Source organism: Pelophylax lessonae, assembly GCF_965119305.1.
Source record: "Pelophylax lessonae genome assembly, chromosome: 2".
Lineage (NCBI taxonomy): Eukaryota > Metazoa > Chordata > Amphibia > Anura > Ranidae > Pelophylax > Pelophylax lessonae.
In genome coordinates, this window is record NC_138769.1 from 549,620,567 (window position 1) to 549,643,755 (window position 23,189).

Sequence of the window (23,189 nt, forward strand, 5' to 3'; positions counted from 1 at the left end):
CCTGGAACGGGTGAGGGCGTCCCTTCGGGTTGAGGCGGCGGGACCTGCCGAGCCAGCGTGGCCTGGTTTTCGGTTTGCCCACCCAGGGCTTCTTCTGACCACCGTGGCCCTTAAAGGGTCTGCCCTTGTCCTGTGCCTTGAAGGCACGAAAGGACCCCTGATTTGGTTTAAAAGAAGGACCCCGCTTACCGCAGAAAAAACTTTTCCCTTGGGGTTCTGCGGCAGCAGAGTGCTCTTGCCCCCAGTGACCCCTTTAACCAATTCGTCCAGGGATTCCCCAAAGAGACGATTCCCCGCATAAGGAATGTCAGACACCGTCTTCCTGGAGGACTGGTCGACCAGCTCTTCAGCCATACCAGACGACGGATTAGCACCGCGACACCAGATAGCCATGCTACTAGAGGAGCCTCATCCAAGGCTGCATCACACAGGTACAGAACCGCCTGATGCATCTGATCCACCATCTCCACAGTAGTCGGAGGGGCGGAATCCGCCTCTAGAGTGCGTTTGAGCACCCGGGCCCAATCAGCCACAGCCTGAGAAACCATAACAGAGGCGAAGATGGGCTACAGCAAAGAGCCCGCCACCGTATAAGCATGGCGAGCAAGAGATTCTACCCGCCTGTCTGTAGGGTCCCTAAACACCGGAGAATCCTCAGAGGGCATAAGAGTGGCCTTGTTCAATCTGGACACCGTGTGATCCACTTTAGGGGACACTGTCCATCGCGAATCTGTAGGAAACGCGAAAGGGTAACGGAACCAAAACCGTTTTGGTACCACAAAAGGGCGCTTTAAATTACGCCATTGTTCGCTCACCGTTTCGTGAAACTCAGAGGGACAGGGAAATACCTGTGCCGCCTTCTGGGTCCTGCGAGTCCCAAAGGCTTACCCGGCGGGTTGGGTTCATCCTCTAAATGTAGTGTATCCTTAATAGAAAGAATAAGCGCAGACACAGCAGCGTTCTTTGGCCGTTTCAGGGAAAAAATCATCCCCATCATCCTCCTCCACCTCCTCATCAGAAGGAAAGGACTGAGACCCCTCAGTGGGCACACTGCCCAAGGCAACCATATCAGATTCAGAATCAGAGGAAGACGAAGGCCTAATTCTCTTTCTAGAAGCCCGTTCTGACATCAACAAGTCCACCTTGGACGCTAAACAAGTGCAGCAGCCAGAGACGGAGAAGAATCAGGAGTACCTGAATCATTAACCAAGGCTGGGGGAAATTTGCTGTCCTGGGACTCCATGACAAGTACAAGGACGCTGGCCCTTTAAGACGCGATTGAGGCGCCCACCGCAATGTACTGAAATCTAAAGTATGCCACTGAGAGGGGAAAGACACCGAAAGCAGAGGAATATCCCCAAAAAACAGCAAAAAGGACCCCCAGGAGTGTTATCGTGCTGCAGAACGATCTCTCTTCATGCAGAAAAGGAAGTGATGTCACACCGCTAGAGGATCAACAAGGTTTGGCCTAAGGAAAAATGGTCCCATGTATATGCCCATGTATATGAATGGGAGGCTCCGGGAAAATGGCCGCCGAACATGTGCAAGAGAAAACAACTTGCCACACACAAGATGGCCCCCGAAGGCGCCAAAACACTACACAGAGGAGCTGCATAAGTGCCCACAGTGAGGCCAAAGCAGCTGCCCACATCTAAAATGGCGGCCCCGCGGTTTTTACACTGCAGCGGTCCGCCCCACCATGACTGTACCCCCAAAGCACACTAACAGTGCGGGCAGGGATAGGGACCCCCACACAGCATAACATGCTCTAGAAGCCCCGCGGGGACCGGGAGGGATGCGAGCCCCTGACACAGACATGAGGGGAGACAGACACAGCAGAATGTAATCCCCAGAGAGAGGTTACTTAACGCTTCACAGGGCGTGGGTGCCTCCAGATCGCTGGAACCCTCCACCCCAGATGACGGGGGGGGGGGGCCGCAGCCAAGAATAGGATGCGTCGCACGGTCAGAACCGCATGTTGAGGCATCCCAGCGAGGTAGCCACCTCGCGGGCTTTTGCCCCTGAGGACAGGGGCAGGTCGTTTGCTAGGCCAGGGCGCACACATAGCCTGCTAAACGCTCGATGGCGGGCTGGGATTCCCTAAGATCCTCTGTCCTGAAATGTCAGGATGACCAGTCCGATTCCCAGCACCGCAAACGCTGTAGTCTTCCGGAGAACCGACTAACTAAGCGCATAAGAAATAAAAAGCTAGTAGTGCAAAGAAAAACACATTGCAGAAAATAAAAGTAATAAAATAGAAGAAAGGCTGAGACCGTAGCCCCAGCACAGGGATAGCCTATCTTACTCCTTAACTAGGCAGAAGACAAACTGATTTGGGAATGCTGGTAGCAGGGGGGTATTGGACCAGTAGGACAGCCCCCTACAGGTGTGTCTATGTAAATGACTTTGTTTTTAACAAGTCTTATGCCTAGCTTGCTCCTGTGGATAAGAGGTCAATACCCATTGGTGAAGACTATGAGTGAGCGGCGACTATCCGAGGACGTAAGAGAAAAAATTGATTTTGTACATGCCGTAAAATCCTTTTTTCTGAAGTTCATTAAAAGACCCAGCAACCTATTCTTCTTAACCATTGGGTTATGCTGCCCCTACAAGAGTAGGACACTAGGCAGGAAAAATCTTTACCATGCCTATAGGGCAGTTCCTGGGGGTATACGCTTACTCACTCTGCCTGCAACAAAACTGAATACCTATAGCAGAGCGAGTGGGTGTATACCCCCAGGGACTGCCCCATAGGCGACGTAAAGATTTTTCCTGCCTAGTGTCCTACTCCTGTAGGGGGCAGCATAATCCAATGGTTAAGAAGAATATGGAGCTACATCTCACAATGAACGATAGAGAAAATAGATTTGACATTTTTTTCCAGAACTGTCGCTCTTTGTTTTTGGCGCAAAAAAATAAAAATTGCAAAGGTGATCTAGTACCATCAAAAAAAGCTCTATTTGTGGGGAAAAAAAAGACATCAATGTTATTTAGGTACAGCGTTGCACGGCCGCGCAATTGTCCGGTAAAGTACCGCAGTGCCAAATCGCAAAAAATGGCCTGGTCATTAGGGGGCAAATCCTTCCAGTCCAGGAGTAGTAAATAAATTATTTCCGATAAAAAAAGAAAAAAGTTTGTTGATAATTTCTTCTGCATTTAAATAAACCAAAGCACAGGAGACTAATGTGAATGTGTAGGTAATGTGTGAAGTATACAACCGCCTCAGTGACATGTCGCCCTTTTTATTTTTTACTGTAATTACTGATTTGGAAAATAACCCTGGTTCACAGTGTCTTTACAGATCTTAGAAGGTAGCTTATCTTCACACACACAGGACACATTCTTGCACCCGTTTTGTGAGTGAATGTTTCTCTTTTATTCGCCAACTGTACACCCTTTGTAATTGATCGCTCTCCTTTTACTGCCACTGTCCATTTCCTGTACTTATCTGTTACAACCCTACCTAGCCTATAGAGCAATACTGGAATGCAGATGAGAAAATCCTGTAATAAGGCCCAGCAATAAAGGGCATAAAAAAAATATATTTATATATATATATATATATATATATATATATATATATATATATATATAGCATTAAAAAAAAAAAATCACAGTAATTACAAAATGTCTTTGTGCCTTTACCAATTTATAGAGTTGCACTTTACACCTGCTCAAACAATGTAATAAGTAAAAGAAAAAAAAAAAAGAGTGAGATTGTTGGGAGATTAAAATGTGTTTGTCCTCATGAGAACAAATAAGCAAAGAAGAGCCAAGAGGCTTGAGTAATTAAGTTACCTTGCAAACGCACTACAATGGGTATCCGGAGTTCCAGATCCTTTACAGCCATTATGATTCCTTGTGCAATTACATCACATCGCATAATACCACCAAAAATGTTAACCAGTATAGCCAGCACCTGTATAGAAATAGGTTTGAAGATAGATTAAACTGGTTTAATTCAAAGGCAGATAAACGCAGATAAACCAACAAATCAAGAAAAATGTGTTTTTCAAACTAGAAGTGAAATATTTTTACACTATAAATGCTTATCCATTACTATTATAAAACTGTTACATTGTTTTATATATGCTGGTGCTTCTCCCATGTAGTACACCATACAGCAAAGAGCCAGACTATATATCATACAAAACATTTTACTAAATGTTTACCAACGTGCTCAGTCTGCTACACCTGCACAACAGCCTTTAACAAAAAGAGCCATTGATTACATTAGTAATATCAACCATATGCATGAATACAAAATAAAAAAAGGAGTCAAAGCTGCACCCCAAGCAGATATAAAAAACAATTTAATACAGCTCAGTAATCAATAATACACACAGTAAAACCTTGGATTGAGAGTAACCTGGTTTGAGAGCATTTTGCAAAACAAAAATGTCTTCATATACAAGTAGTGTCATGTCCCAACTGAGTATAAAAGAGAAGAGAGGCGCCTTTAAGTGTAGCAATATGACTACATTTAGCGAAGGTACAACATTTAGCAACTCACATGGTAGATGTGCCTGTTTTAATCAAAGTATGCAGGCATCTGGAATAAAGCTGTCCACATAGACCATCCTCTGCACCGCCATTAACATCATCCCTTCCACACTGCACTCCACAAGCGCGTCAAGCCTCGCTTTCAGATCGCTCTACTGCAGGGTAGTCTTCCGAGTCACGACTGCAGACTAACGGCGGTGAGGAGGATGGTCTATATGGACAGCTTAACCCCAGATGCCTGCATTCTCAGATGTGCCTCTTTTAATCATCAACCATGTGAGTTGCTAAATGTTGAACCTTTATTAAAGCAGAGTTCCTGCCTCAAATACCTTTTTTAACTAAAAATACCCCTATAATACTAATCCATCGCCTTTTACAGAACCGCTATTCTCATACTTACAAGGTGTACAGTATTGGATTTTAGTCAAAATCTTACTTTTAAAAATGCTGTCTGAGCGTGGCCATCTTGGATGTGGGCATCTGAAGGCGCAGTGTAATCTGCTGTTATTATTATTATACAGGATTTATATAGCACCAACAGTTTGCACAGCGCTTTACAATGTGAGGTAAGACAATACAGTTACAATACAATTCAAAACAGGAGGAACTAGAGGGCCGCTGTCCTCCTTCCTGATTCCAGGGAGTGTTTTGGGAGTTCTTCCTGATTCCAGCCTCCTGGGAGTGATGACAAACAGCTCCCAGGATGCAATGCAAAGGCGGAAGTGATGTCGGTGGCCGTGGCCACAGAGGGAGGGGGGGGAGAAGGAGGAAGTACAATCAAAAATGCCCTGAAAATAAGGTAAGGGACCCCCGAAAAAAATTTAAAATGCCCAATTGTTGATCAGCACTCCAGGAATCACTAAAGTTGCTAAATAGGCCGGAACTCCGCTTTAAATGTAACCATATTGCTACACTTCGAGGAATCTCTGTTACACTCTGTAGCTCCTGCTGGATTTTGCATCTAATTTCTTGGTGGAGTGTGGAACTAACCAGTGCCTATAAAGTCCATACTTTCCCAAAAATGTCTATTTCCAATATTCAGGATGTGGCACTTTTCCTACCAACTTGGCGCCCAGTAATACTGCTATCTGGTAGTGCACATTTAAATAAAAAACACACACACACTAAGCACCTCTATTACTAGTATAGTGTCTGAACGGATCAATATGTTTGATCTGATCAAAACTATACTAGCCTCGCCAATCGTTTAGTATAGTGTTCCCAAACAGAGTTAGCAGGATCAGCCCCGACACCTGCCAGCACCTGCGTTTAGCGGTGGCTAGTTGTGCTAAGCTGCTGCGGTGGCTAGCACAAGTAGAGTCCCGCAGCCACCAATAATTCAAAGACAGGCCCATAGAGCCCATAGTGTCCATCCTGATATGCTTGCAAATCCTGATAGTGAGCCCACTACTTCTGCAGCGCCTGTACTTCCTTCATTCACTGGCCAACCCGGAATTCAGGTGAAAACCAACGATTCTACCACCCCCCCCCCCCCCTTGGTTTTTGTGAGCGGCTTTTCACAGAAGATCTTTACAGATCTATTGTGAACCAAAGCAATTTATATGCCTATCAATTCAACGCCGCAAATCCAAATTTGACCCTTGCCAGGGAATTTGCATTTAAAAACGTTCTGGGCCTATCCTTCCTCATGGGCATTACTAAAAAGAGTGAGTTGCAGTCATTGGTCCACTGACCCAATTCATCAAATGCCCATGTTCTCTGCTTCCTTGGCCAGGACTAGATACGAGCAAATCTTGCTGTTCATGCACTTCAGTGACATTGAACTTTGTTGTCCTAGGGGTGACCCTGGATATGATTGGCTCCACAAAATTCGGCCCCTCGTAAATCACTTCAACCAGAAGTTTGCAGCCTTGTGCATGACCCAACAAGCTGTCTGCGTTGATGAGTCCCTTATTAAATTTTCTGGCCACCTTGCTTTCAAACAGTTTCTCCCCAGCAAGCGTGCCAGATATGGGGTCAAGGTGTATAAGTTCTGTGACAGGGCAATAGGCTATACATGTAGTTTCTGGCTTCGAGGGAGAAGATACAGTATCTCACAAAAGTGAGTTCACCCCTCACATTTTTGTAAATGTTTTATTATATCTTTTCATGTGACAACACTAAAGAAATTACATTTTGCTACAATGTAAAAGTAGTGAGTGTACAGCTTGTATAACAGTGTAAATTTGCTGTCCCCTCTAACTATTTAAACACATAGCCAATAATGTCTAAACCGCTGGCAACAAAAGTGAGCACATCCCTAAGTGAAAATGTTCAAATTGAGCCCAAATTGTCAATATTTTTTATGGCCACCCTTTTCCAGCACTGCCTTAACCCTCTTGGGCATGGGGTTCACCAGAGCTTCAGAAGTTTCCAAAAAAATTCTCTTTAACATCCACCAGCTTTGTAATGTCATGGTGGAGGAGGAGACCATGCGCTCCTCTACTTTGTTTGAGGATGCCCCACAGATGCTTAATAGGCTTTAGGTCTGGAGACATGCTTGGCCAGTCCATCACCTTTACCTTCAGCTTCTTTAGCAAGGCAATGGACATGATTTGCCATGTTGAACTTCCAGTGACCAGTATGAGAGAGTGAGAGCGATCACACCAAATTTTAAACACCTGCTCCCCATTCACACCTGAGACCTTGTAACACCAACGAGTCATATGACACCAGGGAGGGAAATGGCTGATTGGGCCCAATGTGGACATATTCACTTAGGGGTGTACTTACTTTTGTTGCCAGCAGTTTAGAAATTAATGGCTGTGTGTTGAGTTATTTTGAGGGGACAGCAAATTTAAATACTGTTCTACAAGCTGTACATCCACTACTTTATATTGTAGCAAAGTGTCATTTCTTCAGTGTTGTCACATGAAATGATATAATAAAATAATTACAAAAACGTGAGGGTGTACTCACTTTTGTGAGATACTGTAGCAATGTGAAGCCCCCCCCAACTGCCCAGACTACATGGGTAGCAGTGGCAAGATTGTTTGGGACTTGGTGTCACCCTTATTCGGAAAGGGGTACCAGTTATACATGTACAATTATAGCACAAGCGTGCCACTTTTTAGTCCCCTTTTTGCTTTTGGAATTGGCGCATGTGGCACCGTGTGACCTAATCGCCGGGGCTTCCCCCAACGGCTTGTAGATTCCAGAATTAGACGGGGGAGAGAGCCTGCTTGAAGTGTAATAAATTGCAGTGAAGTGGAGGGACACATGGAATGTTTTCATTCTGTTCTCCATTCACGCAGATACAACAGTCCAAAATGCAACAGCGACTGGTGTTGTTGAGAAGCCCCTGTGTCCCCGAATACAAACTTAACATGGGAGGGGTGGACTTAAACGACCAGAAGATGGCACCAAACTTAGTTGCCCGTAAAGCCAGACGCTGGTACAAAAAGGGTCTGTATACTTATTCCAATTGGCTCTGCTGAATACTTATGTGCTATACAGAGCGTCAGAAGAAGTGGATCCTTCCTAAAATTCCAGGAAGAGATCACAGCCCTTCTGTATCGAGAAGGTACTGTGGCCTGAACTCGCAATTCAGATGTAGTGAGCCGGCTGCATGAAAGGCATTTTCCAGATGTCCTCCCTGGTACCCCTACCCAAAGAAGATGTACTGTCTGTAGAAAACGCGGATATAGGCGCGACTCCCTCCTGTTCTGGCCAACCTGGTCTCTGCATCAGGGACTGTTTCCGTCGCTACCACACACCAGTAGAGCATTAGTATAGGGTACAGCACGACACAGTCTAGGGCACACTTTCACACAGTCTCGAAAGATGTTGGCTATCGCATTTTAAGAGACCCTAGCTTGGAACAGTTTTTTTACAGTTACAGAAAAAGTGTAAAAGAAAAAAAAAAAAAAAAAAAGTTCCAAAAAATAAAAATGGAAAAATTTAAAAAAGTCAAATTAAGTTGTCGTTTTATTGGAGTTCATTTTCCGTTCTTACTGCAGCACTGATTTGTTTATTCTGACAGCAACAGCGTTTGCTCTCACCATAGACGTAATTAATGATTGCAGTGCTGTAGGTGGTGATTTTACCACGGCAGTATTGGAAAAAAAAAAAAAGCATATGGCGAAGCATAGGGGATCAGGTGGACACAGGACGGATCTCGCCAATGCTTCACCATATATTTTTCAACACTTTTCTTGGCAGAGATTTCTTCATCCAATGCGAATGGAGGAATCTGTCATGTTTTTTTTTTTTTTGTTCAGCCCATGGGTGTAACAAAAAAAAAAAAACATTACATGTATGCCCCTCATTAGAAGTGGGTGGATGCTGGGAGGTCTAATGGTGGGCATACCACACACTTTCTGGTATTGTTTTTTTAAAGCCAGCGGTCAGCATTCATGTAAAAGCAATCCTAGCAGAAAAATTAGCCGCTAGATTGCCCCGCCCCCCCTCCCACCACCTTCCACGGTTCAATTGGGCTCTCGTGTTGCACCGGGTAACCTGAGACTGCAGTTGGTGGCTCCGTCAGCTGACCATAGAGCTGATTGGAGACCAGAATGGCTCCAATCATCTCTATGGCCCAAGATACCAGAAGCTACAAGCATTTCATGACCTCAGTTTCGCCAGATATTAACAGCGTCATTGGTGTGGTCAGATGCTTTAAAAGGCAGAGGAGAGATCTAGTCTAATAGACCCCAAATTTTATTTATTTTTTTCAAAAAAAGGGCGTACCTGTCACTACTTATTGCTATCATAGGGGATATTTAAAGTCCCTGTGATAACCATAAAATAAATAAAAATTAAAGGGAAGGTATCAAAATAAATAATTCAAGCACCCCAGTCCCCTCGCCTTTGCGCGCAAAGGCGAACGCAAGCATTGGTCTGGTATATGTAAACCGCAATTGCAGCATGCATGTGAGGTATCGCCGCGAACGTCAGATCGAGGGCAGTCATTTTTGCAGGAGAACTCCTCTATAAATCTAAAGTGGTAACCTGTAAAGGCTTTTAGAAATGTACGTAGTTTGTGCGTGGTCATGTTTGGCATCTATGTACTCGGCATAAGATCATCTTTTATAATTTTACCAAACAATTGGGCAATATATAGTGTATTTGTGCATTACTTTATTATTTTACACAAAGTTGTCACTAAAACGATACATTGCTCAAACATGCCATGGCTATATGTGAAAATGACACCCCAAAAAAAAACTCTGCTGCTTCTCCTGTGTGCTAGACTTTTTGGCAGCCCACCCAGAAAAACCAATCACTGCCTTCAGGCTTTCTGAAGCGGGGAAATTGTTGATTTCACTCCTCACTACCCATCACAGTTTGAGGCCATGAAATGCCAAGATGCAAAAAAAAAAAAAAACCCAAATGACCCCTTTTCAGAACTTAAATACCCCAAGGTATGTGCTAAGAGGCATGGTGAGTACTTTGTAGCGCTTATTTGTTTTTGGAAAATGAAGAAAAGGGAAAAATAGAATTTTTGTAAGAACTTACCTTAAAATTCTTTTCTCTGAGTCCTCTGACAGTCGCCGCCTGATGGTATTAGCCTTCACTAATGGGTAATGGCGCCCTCTGCAGGAGCAAGGCTAGGTAGATTATTGATTAGGTGAATACAAAAAAACTTTATACCTCGGCACGCCACTAGGGGGCCATGCCTCAGCAATTATCCTGAACCCAATCTGATATTACCTCAGTTTGTAGCAAGCAGTACCGGAAGGCAACGACCCCCAGATCCAAAACCAGAGGGGTGGGGGCGGCGACTGTCAGAGTACTCAGAGAAAAGAATTTTACGGTAAGTTCTTACAAAAATTCTATTTTCTCTTACATCCTCTGACAGTCGATGGCATTAGCCTTCACTAATGGGATGTCCCAAAGCAGTGTAGGTATGAGGGGAGGGGAAAAATGCAACCAAATCAGAAGGTAATGCAAACAGCCGGGCCAGTAACAACCTGAGTCCACAGGAAAAAAACTGGAACAAACACAGAAACAACAAAAAACACCCCAAGAAGGAGGGACAGAAAAAAGGAATGTCCCCCTTAAACAACAGCCACACTCAAAACCTTGCGGCAAAAGGAGGCATCCGAAGATGCCAAAACATCAAGTTTGTAGAACTTTGTGAAAGTGTGCACGGACAACCAAGTCGCCGCCTTGCACACCTGAGCCAGAAGCCTGATGGCGAAAAGCCCAAGAGGCGCTGACGGCTTGAGTAGAATGGGCCTTTACCGGAAAAGGAGGAATCTGACCCTTAATAGAATAGCCCTGAACAATCGTCTGTCTGATCCACTTAGAAATGGTCGCCGCGGAGGCGGCCGATCCATTCCGAGGTCCCTCCAGAAGAATAAACAGGGAATCAACTGCCGAACAGACTCCGTGGCGGACAGGTAAACCTTGACCGCCCGGACCACATTCAGGGAATGAAAGGCAAGTTCCTTGGGATGCTTAGGCTGCGTGCACACAGTGAAGGCAACACAATGTCTTCATTGAGGTGGAATGAAGAAACCACCTTATCCCTATGAAGCACCAGATAAGGAGAACGGCAAGACAAAGCTGCCAACTCAGACACTCTGCGAGCCGACGTGATGGCCACCAGAAAGGCAACCTTCTGAGACAACACAGACAAAGGAATCTCTCTGATGTTCTCGAAGGGAGGTTGTTGTAACAGACAAAACCAAATTCACCCAGGGAGGTAAGGGAGCTCTCCTCGGGGGAGCCACATGCCGCACCCCTTGAATGAAGGTGCGGACCAAGGAATGAAACACCATAGGACGTTGAAAAAAGATGGCCAAGGCCGACACCTGACCCTTGACCGTAGTCAGCGCCAAGCGCTGATCCACGCCTCTCTGCAGGAAGGCCGAGACCTTCGCCACCGAGAATGAAAACCATGCGCTTCGCACCAGGCGATATACGCCTTCCAGGTGCGGTGATAAATCTCCCTTGAGGTAGCTTTACGAGCCTTTAACAAGGTAGGGATGACCGCCTGTGGAAGACCTCTATCCCTCAAAACCTGGCTTTCAACAGCCATGCCGTTAAAGCCAGAAACTGTAAAGCAGGATGGAAGATCGGTCCTTGAGACAGAAGATAGTCTCGCAGCGGAGCCGCCAGGGAGGTTTGACTACCATCTGAACAATGTCCGCATACCAGGACTGTCGAGGCCAGTCCGGGGGCCACCAGAATGACTGACATCCGTTCAGACGCCAACCTGCGGAGGAACCTGGACAACAGTTGAATCGGAGGAAAGGCATACATCAGCCGATATCGGTGCCAAGGCACCACCAACGCATCCGCAGCATCCGCCAGAGGATCCCGAGTTCTGGCCACGACCCAGGGACAAGGGGGTATCAGTGCTCACCAGTCCAGGAAGCGGGCACCGCTCTGATACGGGAGACCTCCCACCCTAAGTGGGGGTGCCGTAAGCCAAGGAGGGATGCTGGCAACACGTGGGAGTTCTGGGTTTAGACACCCTCCGCGAAGACGCAGCTCCGCAGGCTCATCCCCATTCCAAGAGGCACGGTCGTTGCAAGGTCTGGGCATACCAGTAACCTGCGACACTCGTTGGCAGGCTGGGACTCCATAAGGATCTATAATACCCAGTATGAGGCCCAGCTCTGCAGACACTTGTAGTCCTCCAGGAAAAGAATCCCTCACTAACTAGTGATAGTGAGAGAAATAAAATAAAGAAAACCGAGACACAAGGTCCCAGCCACGAAGACCTAACCTGCTCCTAAGCTAGGCAGCATAAAACTGGGGCAATATCAGATTGGGTTCAGGATAATGGCTGAGGGATGGCCCCCTAGTGGCGTGCCAAGTTTCTTTGTATTAACCTAATAATCAATAATCTGACTAGCCTTGCTCCTGCAGAGGGCGCCATTACACATTAGTCAAGGCTAATACCATAGGGCGGCGACTGTCAGAGGACGTAAGAGAAATGTATTCTTTTTTTTTCTTTTTTAAAATTTCAAAACTTGGTGACAAAAAGCGAGATCAGCAAAATACTCAAAATGCCTCTCAGCAAATAGCTTAGGGTGTCTACTTTCCGAAAAGAGGTCCCATTTGGGGGGGTCTTGTGCTATCTTGGCATTTCATGGCCTCTGAAACTGATAGGTAGTGACCAACAATTTATGCCCTTAGAAAGCCTGAAGGCAGTGATTGGTTTTCGGGGTCCTGTACGTGGCTAGACTGCCAAAAAGTCTCACACATGGGGTATCCCTATACTCTGGATAAGCAGCAGAATGAACTTTGCGGTGTCATTTCACACATACCCATGGCAAGTGTGAGCAATAGATCACATCAATGGCCACTTTTTTTCGTTCGTTTTTCAAACACCTGTTACAATCGGGTGTTTCTGCTCAGGAAATTCCTTGGGGCGTCTACTTTCCAAGAAGGAGTAATTTGGGGGGGGGGGGGGGGGAGTTGTACTGCCCTGCCATTTTAGCACTTCAAGAAATTAGATAGGCAAAGTAAAAGCTGAGTAAATTTCAGTATATACACCATAGTTTATAGACGCTATAACTTTTGCGCAAACCAATAAATATACGTTTGAGATTTATTTTTAATCAAAGACATGTAGCTAAACACATTTTGGCCTAAATGTATGACAAAAATTTAGTTTGTCTTACAAAAAATATCCAAAAAAATAGAAATTTGTCATTTTTTTCTCAAAATCTTCCGTCTTTTTGCATTTATATCGCAAAAAAAAAAACCGCAGAGGTGATCAAATACAACCAAAAGAAAGCTCTTTGTGGGAAAGGACAAATTGCATGACTGCGCAAGATACCAGGCAAAGTCACGCATTGCCAAATTGCAAAAAATGGTGTGGTCATTAAGGGGGTAAAACCTTCCAGTTCAGAAGTGGTTAATCAAATCCTTACATCTGAATCTCTTATGCAGCTACTAGGCATTTCTGTGCTTCCTTTACTTTTGCATGGGCAATGCAATGGGGTTTCCTTGTTTCAGATGGAAATCCCTTAGTGATGTAATCATTCTGTGATTATTTTGTCTATGTTCACACTTATCTGCAAGATGCACATAGTAACTAGAGACACTAGGGAGCTATCACTTCTACAATCATATGTAGGTGTGAAAGAGAAATGGGTTACATGCCCAGAGAAACACAAGTCCAGCTCAATACTACATATCCCACTGGGCTGAACACAGAACGCAATCGCTCGGTTTTGTGAAAATTGCTTCAAGCTCTATTTAACTGCAGTATGACTGTCTCTTACAATCTGGAATTATTAAACCCCAGACAACAGAACAGGAGATAATCAATGTTGCATGACATTTTACAACTATAATGAAAGTTAACTGCAAAAGCCAAGTCATTCATACCTGCTACACATACAGTCTTGCATGCAGATACATAAAATACACAAAAAACTGCTACATATTTCAGAGTAAGGCACTTACCTTTTTGTCAGAGGTGATGAGCCTAAAAGCTTCTGTTACTTGCTGAACTGTAGCTCCACCACCAACATCTAAGAAGTTTGCTGGAGTTCCTCCATGAAGCTTTATTATATCCATGGTTGCCATAGCCAGGCCAGCACCGTTTACTGTGGACCAAGGAGACCATATTATACCAGGCACAGGTGTTTTAACTCCGTTGTCAAATTTTAAGAACACCTGATGCATCGGACCACATTCAGGAATACAGTTGTATACTAGCAAAAGTGTGCCTGTTGATTAAACCAGGTGGAATTCAGTAGTCCGAGAGGTATGACTCCCCTCTACTAGTAGGACATTACTGTGATAAATATTGGTATGGGGAAAAATAAATAACAGAGCACAACAATCAGTGTTAAGTGGTGAGGAGTATGTAATGTACAAAACATTTTACAGCATAAGGCAGTCTGAGGAATGTCATGTATAGCACAGTGTATGCAGAGGCATCCCTGCTATGCAACCTAAATACACCCCACAGTGCATCACTATAAACTCAGCACATCTTATACCCAACTTCATCCTTGCCAGCATATATACATACACACACACACGCATACATATATACATACACACATATATACATACACACACACACACACACGTTTACACACCCTTGCAGAATTGCAGAATTTATGATTTCTTGGCTATATTTCAGAGAATATGAATGATAACACAAACTTTTCTTTCACTCATAGTCAGTCCCTGTTCACACTAAGGCGACCTGTGAGGCGACCTGGTCGCCTCACAGGTCGCCTTCCATATGGAAGCTGCGGACCCGTTCTAATAGGAGCGATACAATTCGCTCCGACTTAGAAAAAGGGTCCGGAGCTTCTTTGGGGCGACCCGGAGGCGACCGCCATAGACTTCAATGTTATGAAGTCTGTGGCGGCCGCTCCGAGGTCGCGGCGCGATGCTCGCACCGCGACCTCGGAGGTCGCCCCCCCAAGTCGGATCGCAGCAATGTGAATGGGGCCTTAGTGTTTGGCTGAATTTTTTACCAACTGTGTTTACTCTTTTTAAGTCATACTGACAACAGAAACTACCCAAATGACCCTGATCAAAAGTTTACATCCCCCAGTTCCAAATACCGTGTATTGCCCCCTTTAACATCAATGACAGTTTGAAGTCTTTTGTGGTATTTGAGGATGAGGCTCTTTAACTTCTTAGATGGTAAAGCTGCCCATTCTTCCTGGAAAAAAGCTTACGGCTGCTGTAAATTCTCGGGTTGTCTTGCATGAACTGCACGTTTGAGATCTCCCCAGAGTGGCTTAATGATATTGAGGTCAGGAGACTGAGATGGCCACTCCAGAACCTTCACTTTATTCTGCTGTAGCCAATGACAGGTCAACTTGGCCTTGTGTTTAGGATCTTTGTCATGTTGGAATGTCCAAGTACGAACCATGCAAAGCTTCCGGGCTGATTAATGCAAATTTTCCTCAAGTATTTTTGATAACATACTGCATTCAACGTGCCATCAATTCTGATCAAATTTCCTGTGCCTTTGTAGCTCACACATCCCCAGTACGAATAGTGTACCTTTTTATCATGGGCCTTGTTGACTCCTCTCCAACTGTAGCATTTATGGTTGTGGCCAAAAAGCTCAATTTTGGTCTCATCATTCCAAATGACTTTGTGCCAGAAGGTCTGAGGCTTGTCTCTGTGCTGTTTGGCGTATTGTAAGCAGGATACTTTGTGGCATTTGTATAGTAATGGCTTTCTTCTGGCGACTCGACCATGCAGCCCATCTTTCTTCAAGTGCCTCCTTTTTGTGCATCTTGAAACAGCCACACCACGTGTTTTCAGAGAGTCCTGTATTACCCCTGAAGTGATTTGTGGGTTTTTCTTTGCATCCCAAACAATTTTCCTAGCAGTTGTGGCTGAAATTTTAGTTGGTCTACCTGACCGTGGATTGGTTTCAACAGAACCCCTCATTTTCCACTTCTTGATTAGAGTTTGAACACTGCTGACTGGCATTCTCAATTCCTTGGATATCCTTTTATTTCCCTTTCCTGTTTTATACAGTTCAACTACCTTTTCCCACAGATCCTTTGACAATTATTTTTCTCCCCATGACTCAGAATCCAGAAACGTCAGTGCAGCACTGGATAAAAGATGCAAGGGTCTGTCAGAAACTCATTGACCTTTTATACACACACACACTAATTACAAGCAAATAGATCACATGTGATGCTCTTTACCTTTAATAGCCATTCAAACCCCTTTGTGTCAACTTGCGTGCATGTTATAAGGCCAAAATCACCAGGGTATGTCAACTTTTGATCGGGGTCATTTGGGTAGTTTCTGTTGTCATTCTAATTTAAAAAGAGTCAACAGTTGACTTATAATAAATGTCTTTAGCCAAACATCAGCCATGAGTGAAAGAAACATTTTTGTTTTATCATTCATATTCTCGGAAAATGGCCAAGAAATCAAATTCTGCCAGGGTATGTAAACTTATGAGCACATTAAATATATATATATATATATATATATATATATATATATATATATATATATATATATATATATATATATATATATATATGAAAGATTGTATTAATATGCCTTATGATTTTTCAGATATATATTTCAGTTTATGCCCATCCTGTGATGAAATGTGGGCCCTTGCATTGCTATATTAACAAGCTAAGACTGACAACCATTCATCCACCTTGGTCAGCAGACAGCTATGTTTTGCATTTAGACGACATGTAAACACCTGTTCATTCATTCATTGGGACACTTGACAAAGTTAAGTCTGCGCCTGGAAATTACGGACACCACCTAAACACATTTGACAATTGCTTGCATTAACACTTGACAGCTGAGTAGAGGAGGAACAGCCCTTGTCCACAAACACCATCTCAGACACAAAACGCCTCACATTGATACAAATGCATGGCAAAAGCAAAGGCCCTTTCATGTATTGTTCTGTCTGATATGTAATTCGACTGATGAACTGTAAAACCGGTTTGGAGCAGTCTTTTCCTGCTCAACAAATATGCTTTAAATATGAGCTTCACATGCAATAAAAATTAGTTGTGACTGCACTAAGTTTGAGTGCTGTGTGTCGTCATAACTCCCAGCTGGATGGAGGGTGAATTCATTATCTATTGGGAGGGTAGCAACTGAAGGGCTGTAATATCATCGTGATTGCCTCCTGACGAGATTTGAGCTAACAATATATATATATATACACACACACACACACACACACACACAGTATCTCACAAACCTGAGTACACCCCTCACACTCATGTAAATATATCTTTTCATGTAAAACCGCTGATGAAATGACACTTTCTACAATGTAGTGAGTGTACAGCTTGTATAACAGTGTAAATTTGCTGTCCCCTCAAAATAACACAGCGAATAATATCTAAACCACTGGCAACAAAAAGTAAAAATGTCCAAATTGGGCTTAATTAGCCATTTTCCCTCCCCGGTGTCATGTCATGTAGTTAGTTACAAGGTTTCAGTTGTGAATGGGGAGCAGGTATGTTAAATTTGGTGTGATCGCTCTCACTCTCTCATACTGGTCACTGGAAACTCAACATGGCACCTCATGGCAAAGAACTCTAAAGATCTGAAAAAAAAAAAAAAAAAAAAAAATTGTTGCTCTACATAAAAGATGGCCCAGGCTAAAGGAAGATTGCCAAGACCCTGAAACTGAGCTGTAGCATGGTGGCCAAGGCAAGGACTGAAACTCGAGCTTTCAACCGGACCGAATCAACTCGTGGACCCATTTGTCTTGAATGAAAGAGGTCAACGGGTCTGGAAAGAAGTGAGGACTTTCCCCCCACCCCAGATATGGGTGAGGGCGCCCCTTCTGACAGAGGAGGGCTTTCTGCGGGACCAGCGGAACCCGCTTTTGACTTACCAGCCCAGGGTCTCTTGGAACCTCCCGCAAAGTTATGGGCAAATTTTGACCCCTTGTCCTGCGAGCCCATGGGACAAAAGGGTCGTTTGTGAGCCGTTTATGGCGAGGCTCTTTGCTCTTGGCAACTTGCGGAAGCAAAGTACTCTTACCTCCCGTAAGACCATTAATGATCGCTTCCATAGAAGCTCCGAACAGGCGGTCTTCTACAAAAGGGAGGTCAACACCTTTTTGGAAGCCTGGTCCACAGACCAGTATTTCAGCCAAATCATGCGGCGAAGGATCACCGCTGTCACAGACTCTGCGGGCTAAAGGAGCCGCATACAGAGAGGCATCACAGATATACTGTAACCCCTGTATCAACTGATCCGCCAGCTCAGGAGGATGTTGTTGACTCCCTTCCAAATCCTGGTGCAGAAGCTTTGCCCATTCCGTTAAGGTCTGGGAGACAAAGGTGATAGCAAACCCTGGCCTCAAAATTGAACCTGCGACGGTGAAAAGGTATCGGACCAGAGCCTCAGCTCTCTTGTCCACGGGATCTTTAAAAGATGGGGAATCCTCCCCTGGAAGAAGCGTAGCTTTATTCAATCTGGAAATCCACCACCGGTGAAACTGAAAAGAATACCTCCTAGCGAAACGCTTAGGTATCCCAACCAAGCATTTTGGGGATCCCCACTGATTTGCAACAATCTCGTCAAAATAGGCAGAAAAGGGGAACACCTTAGTCACCTTGGATGGTGGTCTGCGGGTACCAAATTGCACCAACGCAGTATTAGCGGTGTCCTCCAATTTTAAAGTTTCCTGCACCGATACAATCAGTGTCTCCACAAGCGCCTTTTCATGCATGGCTGTAGTGGAAGAGGATTCATCCTCACTGCCAGAGCACACAGGGTGCGTGGAAGCAGACACGGTGGGTTAACTCACATCTGCAGTGGCCAAAACCACCTCAGAATCAGAGGAGGCAGCGGATAAAGGTGAAGGTGGGAGGCACTTCTTGTTATGCTGCTTTTGAAGGGCAATATCAACTTTGAACATTAGGGACTGCAGGACCGCTGTCATGGCCGCCGGGGCAGACTGAGACCCAGAGGGTCCCACAGCTTCTGAAAGTGGGTCAGGTGGTGACACATGGTCCAATGAATCCATGATTAACCAGGGAATTGCCCGCAATAACTGAAAAACGGCTATTAAAAAATTCCCCCTCTGCTAGAGCGGAGTCAGAGTCAGACCCTGATCGTCCAGTTTCGTGGAATGAACCAGAGCAGATGCAAGCCAACTCCCTCAGAGTCCGTATAGTGATGTCCACCAGAGCAGTAGGAGACTCTGCTTGCAAGAGAAGATCGTCCAGGTAGCCCAGCACTGATTCCTCACTGATATAACGCCAGCACCGGAGCCAACACCTTTGTGAAAACCCGAGGAGCAGATGTGAGACCAAAGGGTAACGCCACAAACTGATAAATGCTCCTATCCCACGGCAATGCGGAGGAAGCGTTGGTGATATATTGGAATGTTCAAGTAAGCGTCCTTAATGTCAATAGAGGCAAGGAAATCCCTGATGCAAGGATGCCAGGACTGTGCGAACAGACTCCATTCTGAACTTCTGTACCCGCACAAAGCAGTTCAGGGCCTCGGGATCCAGAATTGGACGCACCTTGCCTTCTTTCTTCAGGACCGTGAACAGGTTTGAATAAAACCCCTGAAAACATTCCGTAGTTAGAACCGGAAACAATTACCCTTTGTGGTGACCGGTCTTGCAGCTTCCCGAAGAGGGCTTGCAATCGATCCAGGGACAGACGTACATTGGAAGGAAAGAACCTCTCCGGAGGATAAGAACGAAATTCGATCTTGTAGCCGGACCGTATCACTTCGTGGACCCACTCGTCTTGCACCAAAGAGGTCCATGGGTGTGGAAACCATTGAAGACGCCCCCCCCCACCCCAGGCACGGGTGAGGGCACACCTTCATGCAGAAGAAGCCTTGTCTGTGGGTTTGGAGAACCCCACTTTGGACTTGCCAGACCAAGTTAACTTGGATCCTCCCGAAGAGGCCTTAAAAGGCTTTGTCAGCTGACCCTGAGGGACAAAAAAACTTCCTGTGAGCCGAGAAGGATGGGCCACATCTGCGACGAGGTTCCTTACCTTTACTAGCTTGCAGAAGAAAGGTGCTCTTCCCCCTGTGAGACTCAATGTCATCCAGGGTAGCTCGGTTAGTGTTTAGGACACCAGGACAATGGTAAAGACCGGGTGCTGAGTCAGCCACAGTGAACATACTGCAGACCACAACCTCCGCCCTTCTGTCAGGCCAGATCCTTAAAAGCCGGCGATTCTTCAAGCGGAATCATGGTTGCCCTATTCAACCAGGAAATGGGGGGATCCACCACTGGTGGAACAGTCCACTTCTTAAGGAGCGACTCTTCAAATGGGTACCTCATTGCGAATCGCTTAGGGACCACAAAAGGGACGTTTTTGACATTCCCACTATTTTGCGACAAATCTGTCAAAATAGGAAGGAAACATCTTTGCCGCTCAAGACGGCTTGTGAGTTTCGAAAGGGAACCAATGCCTCCGCTGCAGCTGCGTCCTCCATTTTTAAAGACTCACGTACAGACACAATCAGTGTCCACCAGTGCCCTTTCCTGCAACAGGAGTGGAGGAATCATCATCCTCACTATCTAAAAACTCAGGGCGCGAGGCAGCAGACCCTCAGGGCAGGCCGCGTCCATGGTTGCTCAGATTCAGAATCTGAGGAGACCGATGAAGCAGGGCGTAGCGGAGAAGTAGTTCAATCTACAGGGTCTCCGCTGGTAGACAGGAAAACAGGTAATATTCCAAATAGGCAGGTACAGCATGCAACAATCCAGGTAGCGTTATACCATTCTTCCCTCCCAAGGACTAGACGACACATAGGTGTTGGGAGTCAAAACTCGAATGCCTTGTTTATTGAAAACACAAGGGATCTACACTCTGCCAAAACCCCTCCCTCTTCGAGACATTCCACTCACAAAGCTGAACATCCCATAATAACCTTACTCTGCCAGACAGGAACAACAGGACAATAGAATGCAGGTATTTAACAACAACAAACCCCCACCCATCTCCTGAGGGACAATGCTCCCTCACTTTCAACACAAATCCCACTCTTAGTGTCCATTCTGCTACACTGCTCCCCCTTAACCACAAGCCAGCATACACAGTCTGATCCGTAACGGATCGCTTGGGGATGTCCGGGGAGTACTCACAGATCATTTTTCCAGTTCAGTCTGTCGCGATAACCCGTGAGCATTGCCATTCTGTTTTCCGTGGCGGTAGTGAATAGTAAAGTCATACGGTTGTAACGCCAAACTCCAGCGCAACAATCGGGCATTGTCCCCTGCCACTCGGTTTAGCCATACCGATGGGTTGTGATCCGTGAGTAGGGTGAACTGTTGTCCATACAAGTAGGGCTGAAGCTTCATTCCCTGGGGATAAGCTCTCTGCTCAAGTAGGTTACGGGTTGTTCTTTGCCATCTTCTCCAACCGGGCTCAATACTGTTCTTAATCTAAACATTGAAGCGTCTGGACCTCAGAAGGCCAGTAGGTCTCCGGGATGTTGGCCTGGGATCTGGACTGGCAGGAACGCTGAGGGCAACTGGCCTAGATTGTTCCCCAGTAAGATGTCGGTGGGGAGCTCAACCCCACATCAATCAGACCTGACCCGGCACCCCAATTCAAGTGGACCCTCGCAGTGGGTCGTCGGTGTACTGCTCCCCCTGCCATCCGTACCACTGCTAAGCCTCCGGTTCGGGCGGCATCTGGGACCAGGTGTCTCTTGACCAAGGTGAGAGTGGCTCCCGTGTCTCAGAGACCTTGAGCGGGCATTCCATTTAACTGGACCGATTGTAGATGGTGCTGTTGGTTCTCCATAGCGGCTTGCACTGGGTTAGCTTCATGAAGGGTACCCCATTGCTCCTTGGTGTGTTGGGTACGACTGGGGGAACCTCTGTGGCATAGTAGGGGACCGTTGTCCATGCTGAAGGGGGTGACCCTGGTCGGATACATGCAGCTTGGTTCCTGCTCTGGGTACAGTCTCGTCGATAGTGCCCAAACTGCTTGCACCTGTGGCACTGTACCCCACTGCGGGACGGGTATCTGGGTGTCTGGTGTTTGGAGGAGTTTCGCCCCTCTCTGTGGTAGTAGTGGTCCTGTGGTGCGAGTCTGCTGCCGGGTCACAACCAGATAAGCTTAGTGGTTGGTAGATTGGGGAACAAAAGCTGAAGTCAGCTCCCCCAGGTCTTTGCCCAAAATAACGTCTGCGGGTAAATCCTGCATCATGCCCACCTCCACATTCCCATTCCCCGCTCCCCAATTCAGGTGTTCCTTGGCAGTGGGGATCTGGTAGATCGCTCCCCTGGCTACACGTACTGCCACACACCCCCCTGTGAGGTTGCCCTTGGGTACTAGGTGGCTGCGGACCAGCGTTATAGTAGCTCCAGAGTCTCGCAACCCCTGTACCTTTCTCCCCTCCATCTGTACCTCTTGTCGGTGCCCTTGGCGGTTGTCATAAGCCGCTTGGATAGGGTTGACTTCATGTAGCGTACCCAGAGGTTCCTCAGTGGAAGCTGGGACCTCGGGTACTCTGTAGGGTTCCGCTTGGGCACAATGAACCGCTGCTCGGTTGTTGGGTGCCGGGGTATTCCAGCTGGGCCGTGGTCGGTTGCGGGGGCAGTCCCGCTGCATATGTCCCTGCTGGTTGCAGGTGTGGCATCGTATCGGGGGGCGAGCCTGATACCTGGGGGTGTAGGTGTTATCGCTTACCCCCGATCGTGCTGGGACTGCTGCAGTTACAGCTGGTACTGGTGCTGTAGGTCCATAGGCTGCTCTTGGTTGAGTGCGCTGTTCCCTCCTGGTATCTTGGAACTCATCCGCTAACTTGGCTGCGTCTTGTAGAGTGTGTGGTTTCCGAGCTCGCACCCAATTCTGCAGATAAGCGGGTATCCCGTTAAAGAACTGCTCCATTACCATTAGCTGGAACAGGTCTTCTAGGGTGTTGACTTGGGTGGCTTCCAACCATCCTTTTGCCGCTCGTTGTAGACGGAGCGCCCATTCTGTGTGAGTGTCTCTGGTGAGCTTTTTAATATCTCGGAACTTTAGGCGGTAGGCCTCTGAGGTAATCTTCACCTTGCTTCACCTTGGCATAGTCTGTACTGTCCTCGTCGGGTACGGCACGGTATGCCTCTGCTGCACGACCAGATAGTCTCCCTGCCAGTAGGGGTACTCGATCCTCCACACTGATATTGTGCAGGTGGCATAACCTCTCAAAATCTTGTAGGTAATCATCTTCTTCGCTGTCGGTTTCGGTATAGCTTTTAAACGCCTGATACGGAATCTTGGGCTTCCCCTGGGTAATGTGGACAGGCGTTGGAGCTCTCTCC

At 46.1% G+C, this 23,189-nt stretch overlaps 1 protein-coding gene across 1 annotated transcript in view; it reads right to left on the reverse strand.

The window, feature by feature from the left end:
* Positions 1-23,189, reverse strand: part of SUCLA2 (succinate-CoA ligase ADP-forming subunit beta) — a 180,994-nt gene that overhangs the window by 17,113 nt on the left and 140,692 nt on the right. Inside the window, exons 8-9 of the mRNA XM_082244262.1 lie at positions 13,873-14,015; positions 3,799-3,919 (exon numbers count right to left, since the gene is read on the reverse strand). Of these exons, the coding sequence (XP_082100388.1) occupies positions 3,799-3,919; positions 13,873-14,015 (264 nt within the window). The remainder of the gene's footprint in view (positions 1-3,798; positions 3,920-13,872; positions 14,016-23,189) is intronic.